Source organism: Ailuropoda melanoleuca, chromosome 12 (assembly GCF_002007445.2).
Source record: "Ailuropoda melanoleuca isolate Jingjing chromosome 12, ASM200744v2, whole genome shotgun sequence".
Taxonomy (NCBI): Eukaryota; Metazoa; Chordata; class Mammalia; order Carnivora; family Ursidae; genus Ailuropoda; species Ailuropoda melanoleuca.
Window position 1 is genome coordinate 31,762,196 of NC_048229.1, and position 11,272 is coordinate 31,773,467.

At 54.5% G+C, this 11,272-nt stretch overlaps 1 protein-coding gene across 2 annotated transcripts in view; it reads right to left on the bottom strand.

The window, feature by feature from the left end:
- Positions 1-7,838, bottom strand: part of EHD2 (EH domain containing 2) — a 16,686-nt gene extending 8,848 nt beyond the window's left edge. The window contains exons 1-4 of one of the 2 annotated variants that reach the window (XM_002917884.4): positions 7,711-7,838; positions 5,238-5,697; positions 4,456-4,553; positions 25-437 (exon numbers count right to left, since the gene is read on the bottom strand). In XM_002917884.4, coding sequence (XP_002917930.1) covers positions 25-437; positions 4,456-4,553; positions 5,238-5,641 — 915 coding nt within the window. In that variant the 5' untranslated portion in view covers positions 5,642-5,697; positions 7,711-7,838. Of the gene's footprint in view, positions 1-24; positions 438-4,455; positions 4,554-5,237; positions 5,698-7,079; positions 7,116-7,710 lie in introns of those variants that run through there. The other variant, XM_034637955.1, reaches the window with a different exon arrangement.
- Positions 7,839-11,272: the final 3,434 nt, after the last annotated feature.

Consider the following 11,272-nt stretch of genomic DNA (forward strand, 5'->3'; position numbering starts at 1 on the left):
CCCCCCCCCGCGCACGCTGCTCACCCGCACCAGCCGGGCCCTCTTGACCAGGTCGTTGAGCTTGCGAAGCGCGGCGTGGCGCGGCAGGCCCTGGATGTCGCGGAAGAGGTCCTGCTCCTCCAGCTCGAAGAGGCGCCGGTTGTCGGGCACCAGGAGGGGCTGGGACCAGAAGGAGCCGATGTAGACACGCAGCACCTCGGGGGTGCCTACCACCTTGCCCAGCGCCCACATGAGCGCCCCGTAGACGCGCATCAGCTGCTGGGTCTCCACCATGTCCGCCTTGTTGAGCACCACGCGGATCTTGTCCTCGTGGCCGCGCAGGGCGCCGATGGCCTCGGAGAACTCGTCGGAGATCTCCAGCTTGTGCGCATCGAACAGCAGGACGATGAGGTCCACGCGCTCCGCAAACCAGCGCAGCACCGCCGGGAAGTCGTAGCCTGGGGGTACGCAGTGGAAACCCCGTGAAGGGCAGAGGTCAGCCCCCCACCCTCCAGCCTTTCGCAAGCATCCATTCCTTCGGATGGAGAGCGGACTGTACAGACGTTCAGGTTGTTGACTTTCGAAACCCTTCTCTGTGCGAAACAGCCAAGGCCCCAAGAGTATCCCATGGCTGTGGCTCCCCCAGGCCCCAGAATTGCCCCATCACTCTGGCCCCCGGCCCTCAGGCCATCTGGCCACAGAGGCCAATCACCCGCCCCCTTCTCATTCATTCCTTAGGCAGATATTAGTGGCGTGCACGAGTCCAGATGTACAGGTTGTTAAAATACTGAAGTGCTTCTTAGCAGAGTCTCTATGCATCTATGAACCCCCCCACCCCTGGATCTCCCAAGTGCCTCCATCACCCCAGCCCCTCCCTAGGACTTGAGGATCGCCCCACAATCCGGCAACTAAAGAGTTCACGCTGGCTCTGGCTTTCCTCTTGCCAAAGCAGATGGTAAATATTTTGAGTTTATTTAACAATATTTACAGAGCGTCTTCTGTGTGCCAGGCCCTATCCTGGGCACCCAGAAATACCGCAGAGAACTCAGAGACAAGTCTTGCCTTTCATGGAACACCTTTCTCAACAACTGGCTTCATTCATTCGTTCCTTCCTCATTCACTCATTCGTTCACACCCTTTGCTTTTGCTGCTCACTCATGCATTCAACAAGCGATGCTTAGGAGAGCAGAGAGAGCTGGGGGAGGGAGCACGCACTGGCTCGGTGGTCGGGAAGTCCCGGGTTTGAATCCTGCCTCTGCCCCCTCTTAGCTATGTGACCTTAAGCAAGTAGGAAACCTCTCTGAACTTGTTTCCTTTTTTGTAAAACGGAGGTCATAACGGAATGTGACCTGGAGGGCTGTCGTGGAAAGTAAAAGAATATAAAAGAGCTAATACACGATATGCAATAAGAGCCTCTCTATAAAGAGCCTAAAACAGTGCCTGTTTAAAGTGGGTGAGCTTGGGACACCTGGGTGGCGCAGTCGTTAAGCGTCTGCCTTCGGCTCAGGGCGTGATCCCAGCGTTCTGGGTTCGAGCCCCGCATCAGGCTCCTCCGCTGGGAGCCTGCTTCTTCCTCTCCCACTCCCCCTGCTTGTGTTCCCTCTCTCGCTGGCTGTCTCTCTGTCAAATAAATAAATAAATAAAATCTTTTAAAAACAATAAAATGGGTGAGCTTAAGGCATGTAAACTGTACTGTTAAAACAGGGGCGGCCTGGGTGGTGCAGTCAGTTAAGCACCCAACTCTTGGTTTCTCGGGCCTTGATCTCAGGGTCGTGGGATCGAGCCCCGCATCAGGCTCTGAGGTCAGTGTGGAGTCTGCCTGAGATTCTCATTCCTTCCCCGTCTGTCTGCCCCTCCCCCTGCTCTCTCTCTCTAAAAACAAATAAAATCTTAAAAAAAATAAACAGTTGAAACAAGCAAACACAATCTGGGACCACAGCAAGTGCTCCACAAGTATTCCTTGTGACACATGGGGGACGCAGCGGGGGCTCCTTCGGGAACTGTCCCCAGAGCAGTGCCGGTCCTGTTCTCATCCGGCTCAGAGTCCACAAGTCCACTGAGGACACAGACCCATCCCCCTCAGTGGTCAGGCCGGGGTGGGGGAGCCCAGAGAGCTTTAGGAGCCCAGCGGGGGCACCTGACCCAGCCTGGGGGGGGGTCAGGGAGGGCTTCTCAGAACGGGGGACACGGTGGTGACCTGGGGGACAAGGAGTTACCTGGCAGAACAGGGAGCCACCGCTGACCCCCTGCCATCACTGTTTGCTCTCCCTGAATCATCCAGTCGAATCTTCAAGTTTTTTTATGATCCCCATTTTCCAGATGAGGAAACTGAGGCACGGACAGTTTGAGGGATTGACTCAAGACACACGGGTAGGAGCGGGGGCTGGGCACAACTTGCCAAGGAGGGAGCAGGCTCCTCATGGCCCCTGGGGACTGGATGGGGTGCGGGAGGGGGACACACTTCCCTCCCCAACGTCTACACACACACACACACACACACACACACACACACACACACACACACACAAAGAGGCCAGGATTTGGAAAGTGTGTCTCATGCGGGGCGGGAGGAAGGGAGGGAGGTTGAATCAGTGTGGGAACGAGAATCGTGGCAGCGTCCCCGGGGCGCACAGCTACGACACTCACCAGGAACACAGCTGTCCGCACATCCACAGCGCCTACTGTGTGTCACCCAAAGTACTCCGCGGCTTGGACATTTAATGTGAGCCCTCCGTGCAACACACGGGGCTGCCGCTATCATGATTCTCCTTTGGCAGATGAGACTGAGACAGGGACAGCGCAGCGCTCGCCCAAAGCCCGCGACTTAACCACAGCAGATCCTGGAGTGGGACGTACCCGAGGCGCCACCAGGCTACCGTCACACACAAGTGTGGACGCAGGTTTGAAACACAGAGCCAGCCACGCACCCCTCCAGGGCACGCATGTGTGCACCCACATCCAGACACAAGCATAGCCGCAGGCTCCAAGTTGCGGACTCCCAGACTCTCTCTCTCTTCTCTCTCTCTCTCTCTCTCTCTCTCTCTCTCTCTCTCGCGCGCGCGCGCGCGCGCGCGCACACACACAAAGACACAACATCATATACAGAGATATACTCAGACACAGCCACACACAGTCCAACAAAATCCCCTCAGTCCTACGCAGTCCTACACAGCCACACAGGTCACACAAAGGGACAACCACAAGCACCCCGCCCCCGACACACAGACACACAACCTCAGAGTCATACCCACCATGACTCGTTCTCCCAGACACACACCAAGTCATCCACATTTCCACACACACATTCAGGTGCATTTCACAGCACAATTGCGCAGAGACACAGTCATGCACAATCCCACAAAGTCCCCCACGGTCCCCAGAGCCCTTCGGAGCCACACAAAGTGACATCCAGCTACAATTAGAGGCACTGGCTCCCAGACACACACACACACACACACACACACACACACACACACATCCACCCAGACAGACTGACAGACTCTTCTCTTCCTCTACTCAATCTGCCAGGGAAAGAGACCCATTTCTCTACTCTCTCCTCCTCCCCACAACCTTGGTCCCCCACCTGGCACCCCTCTTGCTCTCCCCTCTGCTCTCCCAGGCCCAGTCCCCCATGGCACCCCCGGAGCTCCCAGCCCGCCCTCTTGCCTCCCCCCTCGGGCTGGCAGCTCGCCCTCCGATCGCTTTTGCAGCTGCCCCCTGCCTGTCTCCCAGGGGGACACGCGCCCGCTGGGCAGCAGCCAGGGACACCGTCACCCTCCGCGCTCCCGCCCTGCCCATTGGCCCAGCCTCCCGTCCCCTCTGCCCCACAACGCAGCCTCCTTTGCCCCAGTCCCAGCCTCCTTTGCCCCAGTCCCAGGCCTCGACGCCGAGCCAGCGCGGGACAGAAACTGCGGGGTGGCTGGTGGGGGGTGGCGCAGATGCTGAGCGGGCTGGGCAGGGGTGGGGGCTGGCTCCCCCGGAGGCCCAGCTGGAATTCACCCCCCGCCGCTCCCCCTGCACAGCTGTTTATAAATTCCAGGCCCGGCCTTGGCCCACGCCCAGATTCCCCCTCCCAACCCCTGCTCAGCCCCATCTATGGTCCAGAGGTGGAGCCAGGAGAATGCCCAGGGCCTGGGGCCTCCCTGCTAGGCCTCTGCTTCCTCTCTGGGTCTCCTGTGTCTCCGTACGGCTGCCCGCGCTCGGAGTCTTGTGTCTAACTTTGCGTGTCTCCCTCTGTCTCTCTTGATCTCTCCCTCCGCACCCTCTAGACCAGCCCAGACACGGAGCTGCGCCTGCTCTCACGTGCTCGTGCACACGCCTCCCCGGGCCCTCTACGTGCACAGACACGGGGCATCACAGCCTTCCACCGGCTCCCTTCTGCTGCCCGGCCAGCTCAGGGCCAGCTGTCACAGGCCCGAGGCCCAGCAGAGGCCCAGCCGCCTCCTCCCTCAGACCCAGCAGCCTGGCTCCACTCACCCCGGCTCACTCTCTGTTTGGCGCCTGACAGGATGCCCGGGGTGTCGATGATACTGATACTCTCCAGGACCTGATTGGGGAGCTGGGCACACATGAACCTGAGGCAGAGGGAAAATCGGGGTCAACGCAGGGAGAGGCAGGAGGAGAGGACCCCTAGAAGGGAAACCAGGACCGCACAGAGGGCGAATCAGGTACAGAGAAGGGAAGAATCCAGAAAGATCAGGACAGACAATAAGAACTATTAAAAAAAAAAATTCAGGGGCGCCTGGGTGGCGCAGTCGTTAAGCGACTGCCTTCGGCTCAGGGCGTGATCCCGGCGTTATGGGATCGAGCCCCACATCAGGCTCCTCTGCTGTGAGCCTGCTTCTTCCTCTCCCACTCCCCCTGCTTGTGTTCCCTCTCTCGCTGGCTGTCTCTATCTCTGTCAAATAAATAAATAAAATCTTAAAAAACACAAATCCAGAGCTGACGTTTGCTGCGCACTTACTGTGTGCTACGTGCTGTGCTGTGCACTTTACACGTGAGCGGGGACTAGGGTTATCCTCATTTTCCAGATGTGGATAAGAGAGGCACAGAGAGGTTAGGTCACTTGGCCAAGGCCGCCCAGGTAGAGAGGAGGTGGACCCAGGCAGGCTGGCTCCACTGGCTTCCCTGCACCCCTTGAGGCGACAGGAAGGGGGAGGAGCAGGAAGAGAGGAGGGAATTGGAGCGCAAAAGAAAGCAACACAGGCAGGGATGGGGGCCGGGGAGCTGCACCCTGGCTCTCGACCTGAGCTGCGTACCTGTTGAGGAAGGTGTTCCCGAAAGGGTTGAGCTTGCGGAAGGGCTTGTCTGGGTCAACCACAAGGGCGTTGCCCGGCACAGTGCCCTCGGTGTCCCCATGCATGACGGCCACGAAGCAGTCGGTGGTGGGCTCGGGCCCCACGCGGGAGCCCGGCACCTCCTGCTCTAACAGGTACTGGATGAAGCTCGTCTTGCCCGTGCTGTACTGGCCGGCCACCAGCACCATGGGCTTGCCGTCGAAGTCGGCATCCTCCAGGGCCGGCGAGTGGAAGGCGCCGAACCGGTAGTGCTCCTCGAGGGGCAGCAGCTTGGTGCGGTAGAGCTCCTTGAGGGACGAGGTCACCGTGCGGATGGCCTCGGGCTGCTGGCCCCGCGCCCCGCCTCGCTTCAGCCAGCTGAACATGGTGGCCGCACACTGCGCACTGGGCTCGCCGAGGGGGACGTGCAGGGGAGAGCTGCCTGCAGGAGAGGGGGGCAGGGTGTCGATGAGGGCCTGCCTGGCGGAGGAGAAGGAGGAGAAGCAAGGGAGACGGAAGGTGGAATGGGTGGAGGAGGAGGGGCGAATGAGGAGAGGGGGAGCAGCAGGGGGCACGGGAGGGCAGGAGGTGACAGTTCCGTGGAGGAAGAAGGCGATTATTCCAGCTGGAGGAAGAGAAAGAGATTAAAGGTGGGATGATTGAAGAAGCAGGACTGATGGTGGGAGACCAAGGGACGATGGCCAAAGGGAAGGATGCAGAAGCTGCCTGGAAGAAATGTTCCCTTCATCCGCTCATTCTTTCCATCCTTCCTCCTCCCTCCCTCCCCTCAGCCATCTTTTCACACATTTTCACTGAAATCACCCCATGTGTCAGGAGCTATGGATCCAAAAACAGGCCTGAGACGGGCCCCTTTCCACTCAAAGCCCGCATGGAGGAGACGACCTGGCAGCAAGCAGCCAGTGATGCCTGGGAAATGGCAGGCAGTGGACTTGTGGGCACCAGATGGGGACATGGCGAACTAACCACGGGATCAGCAAACTCTGGCTGAGCCGACTTTTGAACTGCTCCCTTTCATGCACAACAGGGGTACCGTGCAAGACAGGCAGAGAGGACGGTGTGTGTCAAGGCCCCGAGCTGTGAAGTGCGTGGAGGGGGTTGCTGGACACAGGAGAGGTGAGAAATAAGGCTGAGGAGCGCCTGGGTGCACCCAGGTCATAGGGGCCTCGGGTGATCACACGATTAATAACGTTTATGATCACTACATGCAGACACTGCTCTAACTCATTTAATCTTCCTAACAACGTGGTAAGGCAGGGTTATTATTGTCCCCACGTTTCTAACTCACAAAGGGGGCTCACGAAGATAGCAATAACTTGCCCAAGATCACTTGGTTAGAAAGTGCTCAGTCTGGGACACCAGGCCACCTGACCTTGGAACCTGTGCTCTTATCTGAGTTAGGAAGAGAGAATTACCAACCCAGCAGCAACAAGCACCCCTAGCTCCCAGACTGTGCTCTTTATAGTCCCTATCTTTTCATTCTCTGTAGGATCTGTAGTGATGTCCCCTCTTTCATTCCTGATATCAGTCATTTGTGTCTTTCTTTTTCTTTTTCTTCCTCGATCAGTCTAAGTAGAAGCTTATAATTTTACTGATCTTTTCACGGAACCAGGTTTTGCTCAGATTGGAGTCTCCAAATACCATTTTCCATTAAAAAGCAAAAAAATAGGAATTCTTGGAGAAATGGCTGATTCCAAGGCTGGGGCAGGTGAAGCACAAACGAGCCTGATCAGGTAGTGGGAAGGTGCTCAAAGATGGGAGAGGCATGCCACAGGGACACAGGGACCAGCCTGAAGGAGCTCCTACTGGCCAAAGATGGGACGATTTGAGCATCAAAATTACCTGCAAATCAAAAATGTTAAAATCCATAAAATCACAATGATACTTAAAGGAAAATGAATAAATAAATAGGAAAAGGAGTAGAGGGGAAAGAGTGTCAGAGAGGTAAAGGAGAGGTAGGAGCTGGGAACTGGGATGTTGGCAGAGGGAGGGCGCCCTGGGTGGTGTCCCAGGCAGGGAGGGGTCTGAGGGACATTTTGGGGTAGCTGGACAGGCCGTGGGGTTGGTGAAGTAGGAGAGAAGCTCTTGAGTGGGAAGAGGGACCAAATAGAACAGAGGTGGGTGAGGGCAGCAAAGGGAGACTCCAAGGAGGGGATCTCTTCTGGCTGAGAGGATGGGGAGACCAGTTGGGAGTGGGGGAAACTGAGCACGACCAGAAGGAACGAGGAGGGCACGGGGCACTGTTACAGACTGGAAGGAGCTGGAGGGAGTGGGGGAGACAAGGAGGTCTCCCGGAGCGGGGTGCTGGGGACACCGGGGACACCGCTAAACATTGCAGGGGGTGGGGACTGAGGATCTTGGGGCGGCAGGGGAATAATCAGGCTCCTAGGCTCTGCGGGCCGGGCGGAGGCGACAGCTGCGGTCCAGGACCACTCACCGATCGGGCGCGCAGGCGGCTGCACCGGGCGGGCTGGACGGGGGTCCCGCGGGGATCCGAGGCGCCCGCGGAGCGGCCTGTGCTCGAGGTCCCGTCCGGAGCCGTCTGAGTCGGGTGGGGCCCGGAGCGGGGAGGAGGGAAGGGAGAGGCGGGGGGGCGGGACCAGGCGCCCCCCCTCCCCAAACCGGGAGCCCGGCCTCTGGCGCCCCCTGGTGGGGAATGGCAGGGCGGCTTCTAGAGACCGGTGAGAGCGAGGCTTCCAATCCTGGCTTCAGAATCCGTTCCACCTCGGACACTGCGCCACTCCCTTCCCAATCTCTGTCTCTCCTCTTAACATGGGAATGCTAATATTAATACTATTATTTACAACAACAGCAACAGCAGCAGCAATAATAATATTTTTAAAATTTACCCGAGGTCATGAAATTCCTCTTCCCACCACCCATTCTGGCTCCTCTCTTGAGAACTCAGAATAAAAGCCAAAGCCCCCAGTGGGGCCCATAATGCCCTACCCGGATCTGCCGGTTTCCTCTGCTCTCACCTCCCTCCCTCTCCCCCCGGCTCACTCTGCTCCAGCCACCCTGGCTTCTTTGCTGCTTCTCAAGCTCGCCAACAGCCCTCCAACCTCAGGGCCTTTGCACTTGCTGTTCGGTCCACCTAAACCTCTCTTCTCCCAGGAATCCGAACAGCTCACTCCCTCCCCTCATCCGTGTCTGCTCAAATGTCACCTCCTCAGAGAAGCCCTCCCTGATCTCCCTATTTAAGGCAGCCCCCACCATCTACCCATTATCACTGCTTTATTTTCCTCCACACTTCTGAATATTCGACATTTCTGTGCTTAAGTCCCTAGCAAGAACACAAAACCTCTGCGGACAGGGATTTCCAACTGGGTGGTTTCCTGCCATGTCCCCAGGCTAGCACCGTGCCAGCCACACCAAAAGGACTCAGTACGTATTTGTTGAGTTAATCTTTCACGATTACTGAGCCCCTCCTCTGTGCAGGCGCTGCTCTAAGCCCTTAGCTCATTAGCTAAGAGCATTAACTTGTTGACTTCTCAGAATGTCCCTGAGAAGTGGGTATACTTATCCCCATTTCACAGATGAGATAAATGAGTCCCAGAGAAGTGAAATCAAAGAGCACAGAGGCATTGTTCAGGACTTAGCACTGCACCTGGCCCCCTAGCAGGTGCTTAGAAAACCTCGGGTCTTTTTTTTTTTTTTTTTTTAAATGATTTTATTTATTAGAGACAGACACAGCGAGAGAGGGAACACCAGCAGGGGGAGTGGGAGAGGGAGAAGCAGGCTCCCCGCTGAGCAGGGAGCCTGATGTGGGGCTCGATCCCAGTACCCTGGGATCATGACCTGAGCTGAAGGCAGATGCTTAATGACTGAGCCACCCAGGCACCCCAAAACCTCAGGTCTTATAATCCAGGTCTGGAGCTGGGTTTTTTCTCTCAGCATGGGAGTCAGAGCATACAAAGCCTCGAGTCAAATCCCAGCCCGGCTACTTGCTTGCGAGAGAACTTCAGGGAAGCGATTTTGCCTCTCTGAGCCTCAGTTTCCCCATCTGTCTTGCTACATAGGACCACTTCCTTTGGGTCTTTGTTCAGGCCTCTGTAAGTCCTACCCTGACCTCCCCCCAAACCCCGGTTCCTACTTCCTTTCCCTTCCTAGCACTTAACACCAGCACCCAGAATAGAGATGTTCCTTATTTTTTCTTCTTTTTGCGATTCTATTTTCATGTATTTATTTTCAATGTGACTTATTTTTAATCTCTCCCTGAGGGAATGTCGGCTCCTTGCGGGCAGGGGCTTGATCTTGGGTCTGTTTTGTTTACTGTTGTCACCCCAGTGCCTAGAACAGGGCCCAGTACCCAGCAGGCACTCAGTTAAATATTTAATTGGTTGAAAACAATAATGTACATAATGGGGGGGGCGTCTGGGGGTTAACTTAACTCAGTCAGTTAAGCCTCTGCCTTCGGCTCAGGTCATGATCCCCAGGTCCTGGGATCAAGCCCTGTGTAGGGGTCCTTACTCGGTGGGGAGCCTGCTTCTCCCTCTCCTTCTGCCCCTCCCCCTGCTTGTGCTCTCTCTCTGTCAGATAAATAAATAAAATCTTTAAAAAAAAGATTTATTTATTTATTTTATATATTTGCGGTGATGTTTGCACATCCCTGCAAATATACTAAAATGATTGAATTGTACACATTAAATGGGTGAATGGTATGGCTTCTGAAATATCTCAATAAAGCCGAATAGATCAATCGATAGACAGACAGATACAGTTGACCCTTGAACAATACGGGTTCATGGGTCCACGTAGAAGTGGATTGTGTTGGAGAAATACAGTACGCTATTGTAAATGTATTTTTCTTATGATTTTTTTTTAGAAATAAGCTTTTATTAGGCCTGAGTATTATATATTTTGAGTATTTATTAGAGCTGCTAGCAGGACCCTAACTAACAAAGGATTTGACTGGCTAGCAATTGAAGGACTGCAACTTTTTTTTTTTAAGTTTTATTTATTTATTTATTTATTTATTTGTAAGTAATCTCTCCAGCCAATATGGGGCTCGAGCTCACGACCCCGAGATCAAGAGTCGTGCGCTCTACTGACTAAGTCAGCCGGGATCCCCTCTTAAGATTTTCTTAACATTTTTTTCTGTGGCTACTTTATTGTAAGAATACAAAGAACATACAAAATATATGTTAATCGACTGTTTATGTTGCCGGTAAGGCTTCTGGTTCACAGTAAGCTATTATGGAAATTTTGGGGGAGTCAAAAGTTATATGTGGATTTTGGACTGTGTGGGCGTCGGCACCCCTCACCCCCTTGTTCTTCAAGGGTCAACTGTATTCCATAAAGAGGTGCATGAATATAGTACATTTTATACATAATTATAGTGTATCATTAAAATACATGATCACATATAACGCATAACGGTATGTATATTATATATATATTTAATAACAGGCCTGGGGCTTAGCGGCCACTCTGTTATTATAGCTAGGAGATGGGTCCTCTTCCAAAACCTTGACACGGGCCGTCTCCCTTCCCCCTCGGGGCCAACCCCGGGGCTTCTCAGCCCGCCGTGTGCTCAGGTGAGATTTGGAAGGATCCGGGAACTTGGACACGGAGGGAAACATGACATCTGGATCTTTCGCTGAGATTTCACAGTTTCTGTCAACCGTGAACGTAACAAAGCACAAATGAGAACAGCGGGACCTGAGTCACTGTCACGGAGGGGAACGTGGCTGTTTTCACCTCATCGTAGCTGTATTGGAGATTTCCAGGGATTGTTTACTCACCACTGATTAGACCCACCCCCAGCTCTTTCTAATTAGTGTCTTGATACAGGAGCCCTTATTACTGTGTCACAGATTCGTGGAGGGGAGGGGCGGCTTTAAATACACTGATAGCTGGATTTCAGGATAATTGGCCCCCTTGTCATCTTGTGGGTTTTACTGTGTGCATTTAAAGGCATGATTCTAGGAAGGGGTCAATGGAGTGAAAAAGCCTCATTTTATTTTTATTTTATTCTTTTTTTTTTTTTTTTTTTTTTT